The following is a 23392-nucleotide window of genomic DNA, read 5'->3' as shown; positions in this document are numbered from 1 at the left end:
TCTGCTCTCTGAGTTTTAAAGTTGCAGGTTTTTATTGTTTGCTTTTATTTTTATTCTTATCGAGGTTATCGGGGTGTTATTTTCTCCCGGAGTCCCTGAAGACCCTGCTTCTTCCTCCCCTCCCTCTAAATTGAGCCCATTTTCCTGGCATTTTCGGTTCTGGAACACCCAGCGTCTGCCTTCCCAGCAGGAACTCTGGGGAGCGATGAATCCGCACGCTCGTCCTGGTAACTTTTTAACTCCCCGCCCCGCGACGGTGAAGTGCAATCTGAGGTTTTTAAATAAAAAGGGCTCAGGGGTTGGTTTTATTATAACGTTTATTTCATTTCAGATTTCATGCGCAATTTAGCAAACGCTAGACAGTCTTGGGCGATAAACACTTTCTTTTGTTGGGGGGAAAAGGCATTTTTATACACCATGCTTAATTTTATTTAGATTTAATAGCGATATCAGGGGCACTTCAAAGAAAGTTCCTTTTACTCCCCTTCTCCTAAGAATGCTGGTCTGCTAGCAAGATCGCCTCGTGCTATTTTATGGCAAGGAAAATTAAAAGCCTGCTCCCCCTTCCTCCCGTACAAACGCTTTAGGGAGGAAAATACACACATGCAGGCACAGAGAATAAATACTTCCTCTACCCTCCATCACCTCTAACTCCCAACTTCTAATTGCAAGATAGATTGCAGACTCAGTGGGGATCAGGAAGATCTAAACATTTTAACTAAGATTATTGGGATAAATATTTCATAAAGAGCAGGGCAGGTATTAAATTACTCTTATTGATTTTAGTATCACAACCCAATTCCGTTCTTTGGGCTCTTCAGTTTAATTGATCTCTTAAGGAGGCCAACCTCGCGCCCCAAGAGGGCCTGGGCCTTGACCGGGGTGCCTGAACTAGGGTGATTCGGCCGGCCAGTGTGGCCCTCTGCGCGCTGGTCTTCTCGGGGCTCCTAACTGCCTCGCCGCTCTGGCGCTGGGCTCCTCCGATATGCCCCCCATAAAGTGGCCCAGTGGTTATGGTTCCTCCGGGCGGAAGCCGGCCACCGGGAACTCTAGACAGTGGGGATAGGAAACAATTGTGCGCGCCCTAGTGAAGGAGGAGATCCCTAACTTCAGGGTTCCCCGTCTGCTTTCACCTCCAGGAAAATCCGAGGGCCGGCTAACTTGGGTGCGACAAGTAATCAGACAGCGGTGGAGAGCCGAGGGTTCGCTCCAGCTGAAGCGCAGTCGACACTTAACGACTTTCCGCGGTGAGCCCAGTATCTTTGCCTGGCGACCCCATTGTCTGAGCGCCCCGCACCGCTTACCGCCCAGCTCCCCGCCCCTTACTCACACCGCAGGTCTCACTTCAGTTGGGGGTGGGGAGTTGGGAACTGTGGTGAATGGGAAGGGGGGTGAACAAAGCCAAGCTCCCGCCATTCTCTGCCTGCGCCCTCTCCAGACCGATGCGCGAGGAGGCCAGGGTGCGCCCGCAGCGCACTGGCACCGGACCCCGAGGCTGACCGGCGCTGGGGACCCCCGAGCTGGCGAAGTGCGGGTTCGTGGTGGGGGCCTCAGCAGTCAGCACCCAGGACCACCTTAAAAGCGGGCCCCGCCCCGGGCCCGGAGCTCGGGCTGCGCTGATTGGTGCAAATGTAATGGCTGAAATTGATTGCTGAAATGCAAAACTTGTTGCTGCTTCTCCCGGCTCTGGGCGAGAGGCAGACACAGAGAGGGGAGCCGAGACCCTCGGAACGCCCCACGCAGAGCCCCCCCGCCAGCCAGGAGAGGGGTGCGCGGACCCCCCAGAGCTGCCCCCGCCTCCCTCCCATTCCGGGCTCCGAGAGCGCAGCCGGAAAGCCTTAGCCTGCTAGCCCAGCGTGGCCCCCAACCAGCGTACGCCCCCCTCCCTGGGTCCGAGGGCGACTTGCGAAGCACCTCGGCGCGGAGGCAGGGAACCCTAGCCTTGGAGCGACCCAACCCCTCGTCTTGCTGCCCGCCCGCGCCTGGAACGGGGCGCGGAGATCCCTGCGAACTCAGAGACCTAACAGCAGAGGACAGAAGCGTCAGGCGGCGGACGTGGCCGCGAAGCGGCGCGCCGGGGTGCAGCGCACCCGCCGCGGAACAGGGGAGCCGCGCCTTCCACCAACCCTCGGTTTCAACCCCGGGCGCCCGCCGCCTCCTCAGTCCCGCTGAGCTCTCGGCTCTGGGACCGGCACCGGTGATGCAGAGCGGAGCCTCCAGTCCTCCGACACGCTGAAGAAACAGTAGCCGCTTGCTCGGGCCGACGGGGACTGTGCGAGCGGATCCTGCTTGGCTGAGGCTCGGGCTGCGGAGCGCGGGGACTCCGGGGGGAGGGGGGAGGGACCGCTCGGTCTTTGCCCCGGCGCCAGCCACGGCTTTGAAGGGTCTCCCTGCTTGGCCCCTTAGCAGCTCCGCCACGGACTCCGGGAGGCTTCAGGCAGCGTCCAGGGGCTCCCCACCCAAACCGATCGGACTTAAGAAGGTGATTGCTCTGCTTTCCCTCCCTCCTTCCCGCCTCCTTCCCCCCACTTAACTTTTTGTCTTCAGTCACCCGCAGCTCCGTCCCCTCCTCGCAAATCCACCCGCGGCTGTGCTAACGTCCCAGGGCATGGGCCCCCCAACACGGCTCCTGGAGGCCCCGCGGCGCCGCAAGATGTGAGAGGCCCGCGTCGGGCAGAGCGAGAGCTTCGGGAGAGGAGCTGATAACCCCCAGCCTTCACAAGCAAGGGGAGGTGGCGGTGCGCGCTGCGCCCCCGCGCTGCTGAGCGTCCCGGAGCGCCCAACCCAGGGCCGGAACGAGTAGCTGGCCGGAGGCGCGCCGCGGAGAGCAGGCTGTCATGCCCTATTGATCTCCCCGCCCCCCGCCAAGTATGTTTGGGCTGGACCAATTCGAGCCCCAGATCAACAGCAGGAACGCTGGCCAGGGCGAGAGGAACTTTAACGAGGCCGGACTAAGCATGAACGCCCACTTTAAGGCCCCGGCTTTCCACGCGGGGGGACCCCCTGGCCCCGTGGACCCTGCCATGAGCGGGCTGGGCGAATCCCCGATCTTGGGCATGAACATGGAGCCTTACGGCTTTCACGCGCGCGGCCACTCGGAGTTGCACGCGGGGGGGCTGCAGGCGCAGCCGGTGCACGGATTCTTTGGAGGCCAACAGCCGCACCACGGCCACCCGGGAGGCCACCACCCCCACCAGCATCACCCCCACTTCGGGGGCAACTTCGGCGGGTCGGATCCTGGGGCCTCGTGCCTGCACGGGGGTCGTCTGCTCGGCTACGGCGGCGCGGCCGGCGGCCTGGGCAGCCAGCCGCCCTTCGCCGAGGGTTATGATCACCTGGCGGAGAGCCAGGGGCCGGAGAGCTTCGGTCCGCAGCGACCTGGGAACCTCCCAGACTTCCACAGTTCGGGCGCCTCAGGCCACGCCGTGCCTGCCCCATGCTTGCCGCTGGACCAGAGCCCTAACCGAGCCGCCTCCTTCCATGGCCTGCCCGCCTCCAGTGGCTCCGATTCCCACAGTCTGGAGCCCCGGAGGGTGGCGAACCAAGGAGCCGTCGACTCGCTGGAATACAATTACCCGGGCGAGCCGCCCTCGGGACATTTCGACATGTTTTCCCCCTCTGATTCTGAGGGGCAGCTGCCTCATTATGCAGCGGGTCGTCAGGTTCCCGGGGGCTCTTTCCCGGGTGCCTCGGCCATGCCTAGAGCTGCAGGCATGGTGGGCTTGTCCAAAATGCACGCCCAGCAGCAGCAGCAGCAGCAGCAGCAGCAGCAGCACGGAGTGTTCTTCGAGAGGTTCGGCGGGACCCGCAAGATGCCCGTGGGTCTGGAGCCTGCAGTAGGCTCCAGGCACCCGTTAATGCAGCCTCCCCAGCAGGCCCCGCCGCCGCCTCCGCAGCAACCCCCGCAGCAGCCGCCGCCGCCGCCTCCGCAGCAGCAACAGCCGCCGCCGCCGCCGCCGCCGCCTGGGCTTCTGGTCCGGCAAAATTCGTGTCCGCCTGCGCTCCCGCGTCCCCAGCAGGGCGAGGCGGGCACGCCCAGCGGCGGCTTGCAGGACGGGGGCCCCATGCTGCCCAGCCAACACGCGCAGTTCGAGTACCCCATCCATCGGCTGGAGAACCGGAGCATGCACCCTTATTCTGAGCCTGTATTCAACATGCAGCACCCTCCTCCGCAGCAGACGCCCAACCAGCGGCTGCAGCATTTCGACGCACCCCCCTACATGAATGTGGCCAAGAGGCCGCGCTTTGACTTCCCGGGCAGCGCGGGAGTGGATCGCTGCGCTTCGTGGAACGGCAGCATGCACAACGGCGCTCTGGACAACCACCTCTCGCCCTCCGCCTATTCCGGCCTACCCGGCGAGTTCACGCCGCCTGTGCCCGACAGCTTCCCCTCGGGGCCACCCCTGCAGCATCCGGCCCCAGACCACCAGTCCCTGCAGCAGCAGCAGCAGCAGCAGCAGCAACAGCAGCAGCAGCAACAGCAGCAGCAACAACAGCAGCAACGCCAAAACGCGGCCCTCATGATCAAGCAGATGGCGTCGCGGAATCAGCAGCAGCGGCTGCGCCAGCCCAACCTGGCCCAGCTAGGCCACCCCGGGGACGTGGGCCAGGGCGGCCTGGTGCACAGCGGCCCAGTGGGCGGCTTGGCCCAGCCGAACTTTGAGCGCGAAAGCGGCGGCGCGGGCGCCGGGCGCCTGGGCACGTTCGAGCAGCAGGCTCAGCACTTGGCGCAGGAGAGTGCATGGTTCCCAGGTCCGCACCCGCCGCCGGGTGACTTGCTGCCCCGCAGGATGGGAGGTTCAGGCCTGCCCGCTGACTGCGGCCCGCACGACCCCGGACTGGCGCCGCCCCCTCCGCCCGGTGGCTCGGGGGTGCTGTTCCGGGGCTCTCTGCAGGAGCCGCTGAGGATGCCCGGAGAGGGCCACGTGCCCGCGCTGCCCTCCCCTGGCCTGCAGTTCGGGGGCAGCCTGGCCAGCCTGGGGCAGCTGCAGTCGCCCGGGGCTGGGGTGGGGCTGCCCAGCGCTCCCTCCGAGCGCCGGCCCCAGCCGCCCGATTTCACAGCGCCCACGCTCGGGGGCCAGCCTGGCTTCCCGTTCGGCGCAGCGAACCGGCAGGCCACGCCGCACAGCGGTCCAGGCGTGAACTCGCCCCCGAGCGCGGGCGGGGGCGGCGGCAGCACGGGCGGCGGCGGCGGCGGGGGCGCATACCCGCCGCAGCCTGATTTCCAGCCCAGCCAGCGCACCTCGGCCAGTAAGCTGGGCGCGCTCTCGCTGGGCTCCTTCAACAAGCCCAGCTCCAAGGACAACCTGTTCGGCCAGAGTTGCCTGGCTGCACTCTCCACCGCCTGCCAGAACATGATCGCCAGCCTCGGGGCCCCCAACCTCAACGTTACCTTCAACAAGAAGAACCCGCCCGAGGGCAAGAGGAAACTGAGCCAGAACGAGACCGACGGCGCGGCCATGGCCAGCAACCCGGGCTCGGATTACTTCCCAGGAGGGACTGCTCCTGGGGCCCCAGGGCCCGGAGGCCAGTCGGGGACCAGTAGCAGCGGCTCCAAAGCCTCTGGGCCGCCCAATCCGCCCGCCCAGGGAGATGGCACCAGCCTCTCCCCCAACTACACCCTGGAATCAACATCGGGGAACGACGGCAAGCCGGTTCCCGGGGGCGGCGGCCGGGGACGGGGTCGCAGAAAAAGGGACAGTGGTCACGTGAGCCCCGGGACCTTCTTCGACAAGTACTCGGCAGCGCCGGACAGCGGGGGCGCGCCTGGAGTGAGCCCAGGGCAACAGCAGGCGCCAGGCGCAGCCGTCGGAGGAAGCTCCACAGGCGAGGCGCGCGGGGCGCCTACGCCTCATGAGAAGGCGCTCACGTCGCCTTCGTGGGGGAAGGGGGCCGAGCTGCTCCTGGGGGACCAGCCGGACCTCATGGCGTCCCTGGACGGTGGGGCAAAGTCGGACGGTAGTTCCCCGCACGCGGGCGAGTTCGCCTCGGACGAGGTGAGCACGAGCTACGCCAACGAGGACGAGGTGTCATCCAGCTCCGACAACCCCCCAGCCCTGGCCAAAGCGAGTAGGAGCCCTCTGGTGACAGGCTCGCCCAAACTCCCTCCCCGCGGGTTGGGCGCCGGGGAACATGGACCGAAGGCGCCCCCAGCCCCACTTGGCCTGGGCATCTTGTCTACCTCTACCTCCACCCCCGACAGCTACGGCGGCGGGGGCACGGGCCATCCCGGCACGCCGGGCCTGGAGCAGGTCCGGACCCCAACGAGCAGCAGCGGTGCACCGCCGCCTGACGAGATCCACCCCCTGGAGATCCTCCAGGCACAGATCCAGCTGCAGAGGCAGCAGTTCAGCATCTCTGAGGACCAGCCCCTGGGGCTCAAGGGTGGCAAGAAGGGTGAGTGTGCTGTGGGGGCTTCTGGTGCGCAGAATGGTGACAGCGAGCTGGGCAGCTGCTGCTCCGAGGCCGTCAAGAGCGCCATGAGCACCATCGATCTGGACTCGCTGATGGCAGAGCACAGCGCCACCTGGTACCTGCCGGCCGACAAGGCTTTGGTGGACGGCGCAGACGAGGACAAGACGCTGGCACCCTGGGAGAAGGCCAAACCCCAGAACCCCAACAGCAAAGAAGGTATATGCACTCATTCCCTGTTCCCTTCTCACCTGGTGGATACCCGGCCCGCCCCCATTGCAGGCCTTAGCTTCTGCCTTGAAGGCTCCATGAAAGGGGAGGGTCCCTTGGGGTCAGGAGGGTGCAGGGCCTTCCTTATGCCCAGCTCAGAGCTGGGTACCCTTCCTTTGGTTACACCTAGGGCTCTGTGGGCAGACCCCTTCCCTCCCCCCAGGTGCTGCCAGGTAGATTCTGGTTCCAGAGGGTGGTAACAACTTAGGTGGCAGCCATTTGGGGATTATTGTAGAGCCCCACCCCCTCAAGTTTTAGCTGAGTTACTGGGTGCCCAGAGCACTAGGCCCCTTCCCTTTCACACTCAGACCCCCTCCTCACCTTCAACATTCAGGCTCGTTCCACTTTTCAGGAGTTGCGTGCCACCCCGCCCCCCCTTCCTGGCAGGACACCTGGGAAGTTGTGTTAATGCCTCCCCACCTTTTCCTAGTCAGCCAACCTACAGCTTGAGTTCCCTTCTGTGTGCCAGCATCTTTGGGAAAAAAAAGTTACCAGTTCTGGTGTCTGCAGCATCATTCAGAGGCAACGCCTAATTTGACCTTTGTTCCTAATGAATAACTGTTTTGTCTCTTCTTAACTATTAGAGTTTCATTGAAAAACTGGAGACCTGTCGGGATGGTAGGAGGCAGGCAGTCTTCAGAGTGCACCTCCTTGACATTTGATGGGGGGGCCGGGGCTGGAGTGGGGTCTACTTGGCAGAGACCAGACCAATCGGCCAGGGCATCATTTGTGTATGGGGATATGGATATATATTCTTAAGACACAAAGGACCCGCGTTTGTCAATATCTCGCCTGGCTTTGGTGACAGATGTCCGGTCCCAGTTCTCCTTTGCATTCTAAGCACTCTTTCCCCACCAGGCCTGGAGGCCTTTAAGGAGGGTGGGGTGGGGATCAGTAAATGGACCACCATTGCCGTTAAAATAATAATAGTTTTTTTTTTAACCTAAACACGACTGGGCTGCGGTAGCTATCCATTTTATTTTTTAATGGGGCCTTTTTACGTAACATCATTTCCTACCTCACCCCCCCACCCCCCAACAATTCCTACCTTTTTCTTTTAAATACTCACTGAATTTCCTTGGTTTCACCAGGCTGAATATTACCATGGAGTCAGTAGCTGGCGATTTAACCGTGTCTTAAAAAAATACATCCCCCATCCTCGACTTCTCTTAAGGTTCTTTTCCTCTGCCTTAGTTTTCCTAGTCCACATCCTGCATCTTGCCATCTCTTGACCCAGGGTTTAAGGTGATGGTAGGTTTTAGGAGAAGGGGATGAGGGCGGGAGGAGGAGGAGGAGAAGTGCGGCAGGAGTTGGGTGGCTCAGAACTCCGGGCTTTCAAGCCTGCCTGTCCCGGGTAGCTTTCCCGCTTGGGTTTTCTAATTCATGAATGCGGCCTTGCTGCTTTTCTCTTTGTTCGCCTACTGCCCAGCCCGGGACGCCGCTCTCTCATTTGAAGCTGGGTGTTTAGCATGCACAGCAGACGCTGCGGCCAGCATCAGCATTCTCCAGGCTTCTCCCAGGCAAGGCCATAAATTGGTTAGTTTGGGACCCTCCGCTGCCTCTCCCTTTCCCCCACCCACCCTCCTTTTTAAAATGGAGTTGGACCCAGCATCCTGTTTCCTCTGCCCCCCTTCTCTTTTATTTTCTTGTACACAACATCTCGGGCCTGCCGATCAATAACTGGTTAGCACAAATCCCAGCCCCTGTCACTTCTACCTGGCTTGGTCTGGCTGCCCCTCCCCCTCCCCCCTTCTCCCATTCCCCCCCCGCCCCCACAGTAATTAAGACCACATTGGCCAAAATGGGGTGAGAAGAGTTAAAAAGAAAAAAAACCCCACGATTTAGAGAATTAATAAAGAAAAACCAGTAGCGCTTTGCCTGCAAGTCTTTTGAAGAGCCTTAGGTGCAGAGGAATTGGGTGGTTTTAACGAGATTTTTTTTAAGGTGTTGCACTGTTCCCTTCCCAGTCTGACTAATGTCCTCTGCAGAAAAAAAATGCAGACTGTGAATGAAGAAATGTCATTAAAGAAATGTTTTGTTTTGTTTGTTTCATTATCACAGTCAGACGAAGGAAAATATTTTTTTGGAAACAGATGCTAGTCACTTTGGGGTTGATTTCCCCTGTATACTAAACTCAGCCCTCCCCTGCATACGGGAGACGGAAACTTCCTCCAGGGACCCGCTTCGGGGCTGGCCGCCTTAGAAGCCTCGGCAGGGACACCCACTTGACCTCCTTTGTTTTCCACTCTGTGATGTGGGAAGGACAGTTTCCTAGATAAAGCCCCGAATTGAGGTCACTCGCAGCTTCTACAGCTTTGGGGCTGCTAGTTAAGGCTTTATAAGGTATCTGCATATGATTCCTGCTCCCTTACTGGTAGTAAATAAGGATGATTAAACTTTTCATTATGATAACACCCTGCAGCTCCATCTGCACATGTTGTATAAATAGGTACACAGAGCCTTCAACGGGCCCCCGAGTGCCCTGGCTGAAAATCAGAGTGAAGTGCACCACTTTGAAATAGAGTTGAGAAGAAAAGAATTGAAAGGAAAGCGTCCTGCTTTTCCATAAACACATGCCCAGGGTCCCATCAGCCATGAAGCAGCTTTGAATATACCTTTCCCAGGTTCCAGCCCCAGCGAGCACTTTCTTTGACCGCCTGCCCCCCGCCTTTCAGGCAAAGCCCAATTTTGTAATGATATTTTATTTTGTCACGCCATAAAACACGCTAGTACTAATGTGATTAAATATTAACACTGTTTCTGAAATTCTTCGCTCCGATGACAAAATACTAGTCGGTCTTTAACAAAATGATCGTGCTCAGGTTGGAGAGAACGAATAAGTCTTTAGAACTGCACAAGCTGTGTAGCCACTGGGACGTGCCCGGATTGTCTTATGGGGTTTAGATGTCCTTTGGAGAGGGAACTCTACTGGCAAGTAACACTTCTCACAAAGTCTAGGCCAGAATCACATGTGATGATGATTTTTTTTTTAACCAGGAAAGTAAGCCTCTCCAAATTATGCTTCCTCTGACTTCTTAACCCGCCAAACAACTCTTATATCATAAAACTCTATGTCTCATCATGAGATTCTGTTTGCACAAAGTTGAGGTGGGGGAAGGGTGAGGTTGTGCAAAGGGGGAAAAAAAAAACCAACAAAAAAACCAGCCTGAGTTTGGGTCTATTCAGATATCTATTAAATCAGTGAGGATCACATAAATTTGAAATTAGTTTGCAAAATCATCCACCTATCTTTGTAATGGCTGTGTAGCTATGGAGGAATTTCAAAACAGAGAAGGAGAAATAATGATAGTTTGTAGATAAAGGATATTAAGCCTAAAAAAGTATGTCCCCCACACTCCCCCAGCCCCTTACAATTTTCAAAACTTGAATTAACTGTATTCCCGTAATAAGTTTACCATTGCCAAACTTCTATTCCGTTGGTTGTTCTCTATCTTGAAATCTGGAGATGTCTAGAAACACTCTTTAACACAGTGAAAAGGGAGAGGTCTCTGTATACACTTTTGCATGCAATTCTGCCCTTTTTGGAGGTATGATATTTTTACAGTGATGCGGGAGAAATTTTTGGAATTTCATGCTTCTCTCAGTGTTCCAGTCGGAGCACAGTAAGCAGTGCTAAGAAATACTAGTCAGGCAGGATTTGAACATTGAATTTCCTTAGACATGGGGCAGGCTTGGGTTAAGAGCGGGAGGGCTCCTAGTGCTGTTTTTCTGAGTCAGTTCCCTCACTCCTTACACCGTGGAGAGAATTTTTAAGGCTCCCTCAAAGTGGTTTTGGGAAGGCACGGAGCCTCGCACTCCTGTTTCCCCCCAAAATCACCCAGCACGGGTTGCATGCCTTCATGTGACTTTTGCAGCATCCGGAAGATGTAACCCAAAACTTCGCAGGTGTTAATCAGGGGTAATGTAAACAGATAGGAGCCCCCTTTGTGCAGCTGACGGTCTGGGTCTGCCTGCTCCCTGGCTAGTCTGGGACATACTGCTACTCTTCTTTGGTGCTTGTTCAATATTTCATGGTTGTAATAAACCAGTCTTCTTTGCCCGCATCCTGACATAAAATCCCCACCTAGCACACATCTGCAATTATACATTTCTACTAAATATTAATAAAGGACAAGGATTTCTAAGGCCCTGAAGCTTATTGGTGTTGAACTTATGGTTTCTGCCTCTGGATTTTTCTGGCTGTTTTGATTTTAAATAGCCTCTGCCTTCTTATATGTAATATATACTTATATATTCTCATATATATATATATATATAATATATATATATATATACACACACAATATTCGTAGATTGGAAGGCATTTTCTCAGGATTGCTTTCTTTAGCTTTCTTAATTTAAATCTAAATTCATTTAGATTTCTTGTGAGGCCCCTTCAGACCAGAAGTAAGAGACTGTTGCAATGTACTTCTATTTTATTGAGATTTCTAGGAAAGGAGTGAGGGTTGGTTAATCTAATTTCTCTTTCTAGAAATGAAATTCTGTGATTCCTGATATGATTTTGTTTGCCTGACAGAGGTATTTAAATTTCCCCCCAAAATCTTAATAGGTCCTGAAAATATGGCTGCCCTTGCCAAGAAGTTACTTGATACTCTCTGCTGATATAAAATATACATCTTTAATAAACAGTCCAGGAGGACCAGGTGAAATTAGAGGAGGGAAATTCTTCCCACTCTGGAAGGGCAAACTTGAGTGTATCCTTGGGATTTCACAGGATCTCCTGAACTCACACTATGCTGGAAGCTTTAGCAAAATCACCTTTCTGTCCACTTGAGTGACAATAACCTTGGGTCGTGTTCTTTGCCCAGGGAGTGATATGCTTTGCCGAAAGCATTTAGGAGATAAATATTTCTAGTTAGGAATACTGTATTTGCCTCGGTTTGGTTAATTTTAGAGATTAAAAGTCGATAGCTTTATGTAATAGGATCAAATGTCCCGGGAGTGTGTAAGGGCAAGTAGGCCTCCCAAGCACACTGCAGTATAAAAACACCAAACCTCTTGTGCCAGAGGGGACCTGAATCTATTGGGGGGGGTCCCCTGTAACTAGTGGGTGCACCTTATATTCTTCCCTTGATGCCCCTCTGCTTGTTCCACCCAAGTCTTCAGTCTGGAAGGGCTGGAATAATCCAGCTTCATCGTTTTGACTCAAGTCAGATTTTGACTTGCCCAGCGATGTGTTTGTTTTAGGATGATGTCTATTTTTAGGCGTGTCTTGGGTGGACAGATTTGAGTGTGGGTTTTGATTGCTAGTGGCGGACATGTTGATACATACATGAGTGCATGATTGAGAAGAGAGACATTTGGGGAAAAATTTTCAAGTTTCCTTGCCTTCTGGTACACCCTGGGGCCCAGCAAAGTGGTCTGGGGGCTGGCTTGAAAGGGTGTGGCTGAGGTGCGATGTCCGGTCTGGGTCTATCTGCAGCCCACAGGAGGAGAGCAGGGCCCATGCAATTCAGCGTGGGAAGGAGCCCCCCCCCACCAAACCCCTCACCCCACCCCAGCGTACGCACATATACATATGCATGGCCAAGTGTATTTCCATCAAATCATCCAGCTACTCCTTTAGTTTACCATTAATCTGCTTTCTGAAAGCAGAGTTGGGGGGCGTGCGGTGGCAGGGAGAGAAACTAAACCTTCAGTCTCTTTGGCCTTAGCTGACAGTTTCTGATTCTGTAAAGGACTGAATGAGAGCAAGTCCTAAAAATAGAGGAGGATTTTGAAGATCCTAATTATGAAATCTCGGCCTCCCGGGCCTCCTGGGCTGGGGGTGACTTTGATCTGGAGTATTTCAGTAGCAGACGTACGTCGCCCCTTGCTGAGTTTTGCGCGTGGAGGTGTCTCTCTGTCTGAGTTCAGCTAACACCACTCTACAGCCGGGAGAGGAATCTTTGAATCAGTGCCCACCCACCCCTCCCCCACGCCCCCTCCCAGCTGTGGGAAGCGGGCGCTGCTTCTCATTTATGGAAATTCCTCTCCTTTATTGTAATCTTTTGGTACCAACGACTTGGCGGAGAGGACGGTGGGCTTTTGAATTAGTCACAGCTTTGCCTTCAGGGACCCTCTGTGTCCTGGTGCACAACAGCTCAGCCGATGGTCTCCTCAGCTCATGAATGGGACCGGAAGGAAGAGATGGTTCTGGGACCCTGGCACATCACGTTTTGCTGGACGGGTCGCCCAGTGCCGAGGCGGCCCTGATCATTTTCTGCCGTCTTCCAGTGACACGACAACACACATCCACACGCAGCCTCACGGGGCCATCAGTGACTTTAGGGTGTGGGTAAGAAGCTACCCCATGGATGTGCACTTCAGGGGCCCAGAACCCCCAACTTATTTTGTGACCGGGATGGAAAGGCAGAGTTAAGTTTAATATACTTGAATGAGGAGGGGCGTTTGAGAGCCATCATTCTCACGGTGGGTAATTATTGCAGGACTCCGAGGCCTGCTTTGTTTGCTGGCTTGCATTTTAATCAGAGGCCTCTGAGGTTTGGGAAGCAAGTGGAGGGTCTGCTCCCAACATGATGTTTGCCCGGAAAGGACATGGGGTGCAGAGTGGCGGAGAGGCTTCCCAGCATCATGAAATCTAAGGGGCTCTTTCTGGGCCCTGATAGCTTCAAGTTTTGGCCCCGCAAGGCCACTTCAAACTGGCATCCCTGATACCTACTACTGGGGGGGTCCATCATAGCCCCAGCATCCCAAATTCTCATTTTCCTTCTTGGCTGAGAAAGCTGGTAGGTTTTCATCACCTCCGCATCCTCGCCAAGCAGGATCAGAGGGAGAACTTTATAGTGGTCGTGTGCTGATCCTTTCACAATTTATGCATCATCATAAGGACCCAAATGCCCTTTAAACATAACGGCAATTGAACTTAAACAGTTTGGAGGTCTTAGCACATTCATGATAACAAATTGGCTCTCTGAATGTCCCAGAAGGAACATCTTATGTGGAATAGACTTTTCTCCAAAGAGGGGGAACCTCCAATAAACATCCCAACACAAACTCACATGGTAGGGGGAAAGCAGGTTTTTACGTTCTGAGCATTAAAGCTCAGGCGTCCAGTGAACTCAGCTCGCCCCACTTCCTCTGTAGCTGGTAGGATGGATTGTGTGACCCAAAGGCTCTGTCTTCTTCCTGTCTTTGACATCTCTGTGGAAGATCTTGGACCCTTCATGGAACGATTGGCCCTGGGATTCTGATTCTTGGGAGAGATCTCTGATTTTCTGGGTCTCAGTATGACTTACCTCTGCTAGTGTTCAGTTTAAGTGAATCAGGTGTGTTGGAAAATGATTTAGGAAAACAAGGAGACCCTTCTGTGAAGGCATCTTTGGGGCCCACTGACGCGGATGGTCTTTGGAAAGTTGGAGGGAACCGGCTCTTGTTTTTATCCTGCACGTGTCAAAACCCCCCTCCAGGGTGACTCAGAAACAGATGACATTGTCATGCCTTCAGAGGAGATGCGGACTAACTTGGGTGCTGAGACCCTTCTGGGCCTTACCCCACCCTGCTCCCTCTTCCAGCAGACCATCTTGTGAGAACTAAGTGGCCCGGAGATGCAATCTGAGGACTTAAAATAAGTTTTCCCTTCTAATTGCTGATGATAATTTAAAGGGTGTTTGGACACGAAGGTTTCATTTGCTCTCAGAGCTTGGGTCAACACTTTCACTGGAATGGGGTGGGCTTGGGCCTTTCTGACACAGCTGGCTTTGCCTGGTATGACTGGAGGAATCTGTCTGCCCCCAGTTTGAGAGCCCCATTGGTGGTGCTCCTGGTCGTATTTGGGAGCTCCTGCAATGAGAGGAGACACACACACACACACATGCACACGCACTTGTACACAACACACACACACACACACCCTGCCCCCTGTTCATCCAATCATCGAGGGCAGGGTGAGATGTGGAAAAGATATGACCCTTTAAAGTTACCATGAAGCAGTGTTTTTCAGATGCCCTTGGATCTGGGAACACAAGTATCGTCGAGTGATTGGCAACGACCACCAGGAATAAAATACTTCTGAGGGACCATCTTATGATCAGAGAAGGGCTGGGGAAGTCGGCAGAAAACATAGCCTGCTTTGAAATCCCCAGAGCTCAGCCTTCCAGAGAAAGCCAGGCTTGGTTGAGAGTTCACTGGGAAGTAAGCGGGTTCTACCCTGACCGCATGGGCTGTTGGAAAAGTCCTTGAAATTCAAGGTCCTGAGTCCTGATGTGGACACTCTGTCCTTTCCTCTGAGCCGGAAGGCAGAGAGCGAAACAGCCCCAGTTAGGAAGACTGGATGGAGATGAGGGTGCAGTTTATTTTCTCCAGGGGCGGGGGCAGGTGATCAAGGGATGGATGGAGAGGGGAGAAGTGTGTCTCTATGAGTCGAAATGTTATTTACCGACACGGGGTTTAGGAGTGGAAAATAATTTGTAAGTGTGGAAGTCATTTATAGTAACACCTCCTGGGCGAGGCTGGGAGTGAGGGAATTGCTTGGGGGCTGGTGTTGGCCATCATAAAGGACAGAAAGTTCTTGGCTCAGCTCTCCCTGCTGGGCCTGGGGCTTCCACGTGACCGCAGATGTATGGGGGAAATAGATGTGGGGAACCCAGCCTGGGGCGGATGACCACGTCATGGGTCTCTTAGCAGTCAGAGCCCCTTTCTGTGTAGTTGGTGGCCAAGCTAGCCATGCGGGGCCGGGGCGTGGGGATGAAGACCCAGATGGGCCCTGGGTGGATCGAGCCTCGTAATGTGGCTGTGGCTAACTTTTCCTGCAGAGAAGCTGGTCCCACGAGGCCTGCTGCGGAAGCATCGAGTTTCACAGATGCACCCAGATCTTTCCATAAAAGAGGGACGATGGGGGTGGGAAAAATGAGTGACCAATTTTCCCTGATGACCCCGTAAAGTGACCACTGATGCTTCTCTCCCAGCACTGAGCCTCTTTAGGGATAATCTTGCCTATTACAGAACTTGCAGGCAGGTCCCACTGTCTTAAAACGCAAGCAGTGCCCTCCCACACAATACATACATTTTTTTCCATTTTCTGAATGGTAGGCAAAAAGGGAAGGCAAGTAAATGACAAATTCAGCAAGAAGAAGATTTCCCTGACTCGAGATAAGCCAAGTGTGGAAAGGAGCTGGATGAATTAGAGGTTCACTTTCCTCCCCTTCAGGGGACCCACGGTCCAGCCATCAGCAGGCCTAATTGGCTCAAAGCAAATTGACCATTTTCATCTCCTGCGATGTAACTTTTGGTGGTTGTTTAGTATTTGAGGGAAGGGAGGCTGTGGACCAAAATTTGGCTTTTTTAAACAGGAGCAATTTCACGATCCTTATGCCGTGACTATTTCTAAATTGTCTGGGCATAAAGCTCTGGATGCCTTTTGCCGGTTTCTGCTTGTGCATGCAGGCATGTGCACCCCTACTCGAGTATACACATGAGCGCACACACACACACACATGAACACACACAGGCCTGAGAAGTCTTAATAAGAAACGAAAAAATAAATTAATTTTTTCCCCAAGAAGCAGCTCATGCAAAGTTTTGGCCCTGTTCAGTTTTAAGTAGAAGCTTATTGATCTCCATGTGGTCAGTTTTTGCCGAATTTGTAATCCTGTTAGGCCTCCAGGAGAGGCGTGATTAATTTACTTGTACATTTCACTATTTGGGGTCAGTTTAGTTAATAAGCATTTATTTTGTGCTCAGTGTGTGTGAAGCATTTTGCCGGGATTAGAACTGTGTGTGTGTATGTGTGTGTGTGTGACTGTGTGCACTAATGGGCCCCCTTGGCCGTCACGGAATAAAGGCCCCCAGTTGAGGTTCCCACCACTTCCTCAGGACAGGAAGGGAGGGCGAGGCCCCTCCAAGCATCACTTGTCTGGGAGGAGGGAGGAAAAGCCCAATCCAACAAACTCAGCCCCCCAGAACCTTGGAGACGGCCAAAGAACATCCATCGGCTTCCTTCTGGTGTCTTGGTCCCCGGAAAGTTTTCAAGCATTAATTCTTAATTGACTGGGAGCTGAGCACAGACGAAGAGTAAAGAATCTTAAACCTCTCTGGGGCACCTTCCATGCTGCTCCTTGACAAACGGTGGTGCTGGGTGTTTGTGTGTGTGTGTGTGTGTGTGTGCGCGCGCGCGCGCGCGCGTGCACGCATAACTTTTAAGGAAATGCGTGATTTGACTTTCAAAGAAGGAAGAAAAAGTATGCATAAGTCTCGAAAGCTGGGAAAAAGAAAACCAGAGCAAAACAGCCTGCAGCTTTGGCCTTTCCCAACACCGAGTCTCAGAAGGGGAGAGTGTGTCATTCTTGATGGTGCGGGCTCTTTATCCAGGCATCGCTGGGTACACCCCCTCCCTTTCTTCCTGGGCTCCCTCCAGCCTTCCTGTCTCTCTGTCTCTGGATGATGGGTTAAAATTCCACTTTTATTATTATTTTTTAAAAGACAGATTTTGGCTTAACAGTTGTAGAGCAAATGGGTTTCCTGAGCCACCCTCCCCTCCCCAGTTGCTTAATTCCTTGAACATCAGTTTCTACTGAGTCCTTGCCTTTGCAGAGCGAGGGCTGGACAGGAGTATTTTCGGCGCTGAGCCAGCCTGAAATGAACTTGAGGCGCTGGGAAAACAGGCATTTGGAGAGATGAGGATACAATTTCTTTTTTTATGTGGGCCCGTTAAAGTCTAATGGACATCAGTCTGCCCTTACATTTGGAGAGGGTCTTTATCTAACCCTTAAAACCAGAATCGTTTCCGGTAATTACGACACCCCTGGCTAGACCACTAAATCTTCCAGCAGCTTGTCTGGAAGGCGGGGGCAGAGGTGGGAGGAACAGAGGGGCACACCTGTTACCTGTATCAGCTATAATTATGACATTTCTGGGCTCCTGGTTTGAAAGGGAGAATTTATGGACTAAGCTTTGCCGGAAGAGAGCGGCCCAAGGCGTTCTGGCTCATGGCAGCGAAATCACAGGGGGCCCCACGCTCGGTGTCCATCACAGCCCTTGCATTTCCTTAATAAATTAATTTAGCTCCCCGACATTTGGTATTCAGTAAGTAGTTATTTTGGAAATTCAAGAGAGAAAGAGCTGGAAGACTTTTTTTAAAAAAAACAAAAAACAACTTTTTGGAAAAAAGAAAAAGTATTGCATTTTGAAGTTGGAGACCACTGGGCATTCAGTCATGTGCTACTGTTGGGGCAACCCGTTTGGTGGGACGTGGTGGGACGTGGCAGTACGTGGCAAAACCGACCGGCCCCATTCCCGCCTGTGTTTTTGCTTCTCTACGGAGGGGATTTTTCCATTGTTAAAGCCGGCGGAGGCTGCAACACCCAAGCTCCCTGCAGTTTGTTTGGAAGTATTGTTTAGATTATTCTGACTTTTCAAATTGAGAGAAACTTAGTTTAATGGGAAAATAGCAGTATTGCTATCTTGGTGTGTTTGCTTTAGTGTTTAAAAATAGTTTGTTTTCATATCCTGAATTTCATCTTTCCTTGTTTGCTTGTTTGATGGAAACCCGTGAGTGAGTGTGTGTGTGTGTGTGTGTGTGTGTGTGTGTGTGTGTTTGGGGTGGATACACACGCAGGCAGTCAAATGGTTGCAATCATGCAGCCAAAAATCGGTTGCAATTTTAAAGCTGGCTAAAGGGACCCAGAGCGCTTGCTTTTAACTTAAACCATCTTGTCCCTTTCTCTCCCATCAGCACACCACTCCCAACCCCCTCAGCAATATTTATTTCTTCCTTAAAAAAAGGAATGCCGGGCCTGTTTGCTGAGGTCCCTGTTGGAATAGATTTCAGGGGTTATGTATTAAATGTGTTTGAGGGCGATTTCAGCCCTCAGCCTGGTCGTCCCACTACTAATGGTAGCAGGGCCTATTATAGAGAGGCAAAGAATATTGTAAATGGCTTATGCAGAAAAACCATTTAGATAAAAATGCAATTTTCCCTTCTGCATAGAGTGCTAAGAATTAATAGCGTATTCTTTCTAAATGGGTATTTTTATATTATATTTTCCTCCTAATGAAATTCTTTTCCCAAACAGGAACGTGTTTCATTTTAAACTTTAGCGTAAAATTGATCTGTTTTTAAGCCTGCAAAAACTGGTGTCCCAGTTTTCAGTAGGCCCCTTGCCTCCCTACTCTGTGCGCAAGATTTTTGAAGTTAGATCCTGCAGAGGATGGAATGGTGATTCTGTCTCTTTCCTGTCCACGTTAAGGCTGAGAACAGGGAGAGGGGCTGGGTTCGCCCACATTTTGATTTTTTTCGTCCTTCTTCCAGGGGTGGGTTTGGGAGGGTTTGATGGTTTCCACAAATAGAGAAGCTGGTCTTGAAATTTGAACTGTCTGTGTTTGGTGCCCCTCAACCCCTCACCTTCCCTGGGTAGGAGGCTCACCTCTCTTGCCCCAGGGAACTCCCCATCATCCTCTTGGTGTGTCCCTTTCTCCCCTGCTTTTTCATTGCTTCAGAGGAAGCCTGGGTGCTCACTGCCTGCTCCCCTTTATGTGACAACTGTGAAAGAGGATGCTTTTAGCCCCAGAGCACCCACCAAGGGGCGGTTCTGTGGGTCAGCTCTCTGCCAGGGCCTCTGTGGCCATTTTGGGAGGAGTGGAAATTCAGAACTTCTTAGAAGGCCTACTTTGTGCATTCCAGCAGATCTTTGCGGCAGCATTGCTGTGGAAAGTCTTTGAGAGCTTATTTTGCCGGCTGCCATGGGCTACTGTCTGCTGACCCAATTTTTCCTGCCAGGGTGTGCGTATGTGGAGATACTGGGTAGATTTGTGTTGGCAACTGAGATGTCCAGACGTGATGGAGGATGAAGCTGCAGTGTCACGGTAGATGGATATCCTGGAAAATATGCTTGTAATTTTCACTATTGAAATAGCACGAAGGTGAACGCTTAGGCAAAATTATAGAATGGGAAAAAAACTTCTCTCATTTTTGTGCCCCTTCTCCACAACGTTTTCCAGCCGAGAGATCCAAGACCCAGAGAGGGCAAGCAACTCAGCCAAGGTCACACAGCACAGCTGCACAGCAAGGATTGCACTATAGCTGAACTTCAGCCTTGACCTTGCCTTACTGCCTCTTGACCCCTCACCGGGGCGCTAGGATCTGATTTTGCTGAGCCTGTGCAAACCAGGGTCCAGGTCTTCTTAAGCCAGAAGTTTCCAAATGTTTTGTAGGAAGCACCAATGTAGGACACACATTCCTGATGAGAGCAGCACGGTTCCCCTTCCTCTTTCAGAGCTACAGGAGGTATAGGCTATATAGGAGATGATTCTTGACCTTGGGAAGCCACAGTAGCACCAGATCCTGCCAGATGGCTGGTCTAGATTTCAGGCCGGGCTCTTTGACTCTTCTGAGCTATGTGACTATCACCTTTTCAGTGCTTCCAGCTTGGTTTCCTCATAAAATTGAAGAAAGGAAAAAAAAATAGTGCATATCTCATGGAAGTATTATGAAGACTAAATGGGATGATTTTAGCTAAATAGGACTAAATAGGATGATTATAATGATGTGGTTAAGAGCACAGGCTCTGGCAGATTACTTGGGTTCAAACTGAAGCAACTCCACTGCCTAGCTGTGTGACCTTGGGTAGGCTACTGAACTTCTCTGTGCCTCCATTTCCTCATCAGGGAAAGAGGATAATAGTTCATACCTCGTGGGCAGGGTGCGGGTTGGGGAGGATTTGGTGAGTTAATATATGCCTGAGTAGATGCTCAGAAGACTGCCCAACAATGAGGAAGCGCTGTGCCAGCAGCAGCTTTTATTAACCTCCTGCTGTATGCCCGGTGTTTCATTTGTAGTGTCATATGACCCTTCGAAGTGCAAGATGGTGTTGCTGCTAGTGTTTGTCCTGTCTTAAGGGTGAGGAAATGAATAGCAGAGAGGCCATGTGACTTGTCCTGGGCTATGGAGTCATGCCGGCTGGAGGGGAGCCACGCCAGTCTGTACATCAGGCCCTTAGCACGGGGCCCAGCGCCTGGGGCCATGCTCAGTACATGTTACATGGCCTAGGGCAGGGCTGGGCTGGAACCTGCTACTCCTGCAGCAGCTGTCTGAGGCCTCACCGTCAGACCCTGTCCTTGTGGGGGGCAGTCAGACCACGTGTGGACCTTGGTGAGCTGGCCCCAGCCTGGTGTGGGCAGCCATGGTGAGGCCCGGGTCCCTGGCGGTGGGATGGCAATGCTCTGGTATTTTTCTTTCACTTGACAGCTCTCCTAGGCTCTGAAGGAACAGTTTTCTGATACACATGAGGAAGGGTCAGCCTTCTCGTGGAAGGAATCTGTGAAATGAGCTGACCCACAGCCCCCGAGCACTTTGATAGGAGCCTGTGCCAGCCTTAAACAGTCTGGGAGCTGGCAATAAAGAAGTTAGACCCCCATGTCCGGCACCTCAGGTGGGGCCTCAGGAACCTGGCAGGCTCGAGCTAAACAGGAAGAGAGCAAGCATGAGAGAAAGAGAGGGAGAGAGAGAGAGAGAATGTGCCAGGGAGTGAGTGAGCGAGGTCCCTGCTCCAGGAGAGGGTGGGAGGGCTTAGCTGTCACACAGGCCTGGGTTCGAATCCCAGCTCTGCTACTTGGGTGCTGTGTGACCTTGGGCAGGTGAATCACAGGTTACAGGACCCACAACACAGGTGTAATCCCTGGGCCCCTCTCAGAGGGTTGCTGAGCCCTTTGCCCTAGGGGCCGCAAGCAGCAGGGTAAGTTGGTGAGCACGAGGGCTTTGGACTCAGCTGGAGGAGAGTCATTCTTTGTTCCCACAGGGGACCCTCAGCCACGTCCCAGCACCTCTCCCAGCCTCAGTGGCAGACTGGGGAGAGTAACACTGCTCCCTGAGGGCCCTGGCCGTGGTCCTTACCCTGGGGTGATGTAACCTCCCAGAGGATGCTTGCCAGTGTCTAGAGACATTTTTCCCTGCCACAACTGCAGGGAAGGAGGGCACTACTGGCATTAGGGTAGAGTCCAGGGATGCATCCTACAGCGCACAGGGGCCGTCCTCACTCCACCTCCTCCCGACAAAGAATTATCCAGCCCCAAAGGCCAAAAGTGCCAAGGTTGAGAATCCCTGAACTACAGTGAGAGATTGAGGTGAGGTTCAAAATAATACTGAAAGCATGGTAGTAAAGTCTGAATGCAAAATGCCCGGCATATTTATTCATTCAACAAATGCATATCAAGCACTTACCATGCGGCAATGCTGTTCTAGGTGCCGAGATGCAGTGGGGAACCAGATAGACAAAAGCTCCTGCCCTCACGGAGCTTACATTCTAGGGGAGGGGACAGACCGTCAGACAAACAACAAATAAGAAGAATGTCACAGGGTGAGCAGGGCTGCAAACAGAGAATCAGAAGGGGATGGGCATGAGAGGTTCTAGATGGGGCCACCAGGGAGGCCTCTGTGAGGTGGTGATGGTTAAGCTGAGCCCTGAATGATGAGGAGGCAGCCAGTGGTGTGCTGCTAGCTGTTCAACAACTGGCTCTCCAGGGAGGGGGAGAGTTCGGCTTAGAGCATTTGCCGATTCCCGTGGTGTAAATACTCCAACCATGGCCCATGTCAAGCTGTAATGTCAGCTGTCAGCCGGCTTGCAGAATTCCTGAATATTTAACAATAGGTTCCCACACCTTGGAGCCAGTCCGGTCCAGCTCTGCAGGAAGGGTGTTCCAGACAAGGGGAGAGCAGGAGCCCTGAGGCAGGACTGAGCTGGCAAGTTCCAGGAACAGGAAGGGGTTGCGTAGGGGGAGAGCCTGTCCAAGCAGGAGGGGCCGGACCACTCGGGACTTGTCATCACACTCAAGTCAGGAGGGTGGGTTTGATTCCAAGTATGATGGGGGGGGGCGGGCAGGGGAGGGCCTTGGCCACAAGAGGGATGGGACCTCACGGCACATAGTAGATGTGTGATTAATGGTGGTTGCATCTGAGCCCAAAGTAGCTGAGAAATGTGTTTCCCTTCTCTTCCTTCCTGCCTGGCCCCTTCTGAGGAGGCAGAAACTCTCTTCCAATAGTTTGGCAGCACCCGGGCCGGGCCACAGGTTAGGGTAGGGCGTGTCCTCACCCTCCCCAAGGACAGGGCACTCAGGCCTCAGGGGAGCACTCAGCCTGCCACAGGTGGCGGTCGTGCGGGATGTCTGTCCTCCCCCTGATCTGGGCAGGGCATGGTTCATGTCCTAGCCCAGGGAGACTGTTTCCTTCTTTTCCCAGGCATTGTTCTCCAGGCCTGACAGAGGTCACCGGACAGGAAGGCACAGGACCAGCCGGACTGAGCCTCCGGGTGACCCTGGCCTGGCGTCCACCTTCTGGAGGGTTTTCTTTTGCTTTCCTCCCTGACTCTCTGAGTTGCAAAGGAATCCTTACAAGCTGCACTCACTGAGTGCCAATCACACCAAGCCCCATTTTATAGTTGAGAAAACTGAGGCTCAGAGAGGGAAGGTGACCTGTCTGAGGTCACCCAACTGGGAAGTGGGGAGCAGAGGGCGGATTCACACCTGAGCCTGTCTGACTTGGGAGCCCGTGCTCAGAACCACTAAGGATGAGCTGAGAAGCTGATTTCTCACCGACAGAAGCTTGAAATAATCACTTTGCTCCACACCTGAAACTAACACAATATTGCAAATCAACTATACTTCAATAAAAAAATAAATAAAAAATAAAAACAGAGACTGGCAGAAACAAACAAACACCAACACCAAAACCAAACCAAAGACCAGCTCCCAGTCTCGCACA

General features: G+C 53.3%; 1 protein-coding gene across 3 annotated transcripts in view; it reads left to right on the top strand.

Moving 5' to 3' along the window:
• Positions 1-348: 348 nt before the first annotated feature.
• The window catches only part of MN1 (MN1 proto-oncogene, transcriptional regulator), a 48450-nt gene continuing 25406 nt past the window's right edge, over positions 349-23392 (top strand). The window contains exons 1-3 of one of the 3 annotated variants that reach the window (XM_081251818.1): positions 349-759; positions 1140-1247; positions 1439-10874. In XM_081251818.1, the coding sequence (XP_081107944.1) occupies positions 2871-6881 (4011 nt within the window). In that variant the 5' untranslated portion in view covers positions 349-759; positions 1140-1247; positions 1439-2870 and the 3' untranslated portion in view covers positions 6882-10874. Of the gene's footprint in view, positions 1248-1438; positions 10875-23392 lie in introns of those variants that run through there. The other 2 variants (XM_081251819.1, XM_081251817.1) reach the window with 2 other exon arrangements.

Source organism: Mesoplodon bidens (genome assembly GCF_964165515.1).
Source record: "Mesoplodon bidens genome assembly, chromosome: 13".
Lineage (NCBI taxonomy): Eukaryota > Metazoa > Chordata > Mammalia > Artiodactyla > Ziphiidae > Mesoplodon > Mesoplodon bidens.
This window is presented reverse-complemented; position numbering and strand designations above follow the sequence as displayed.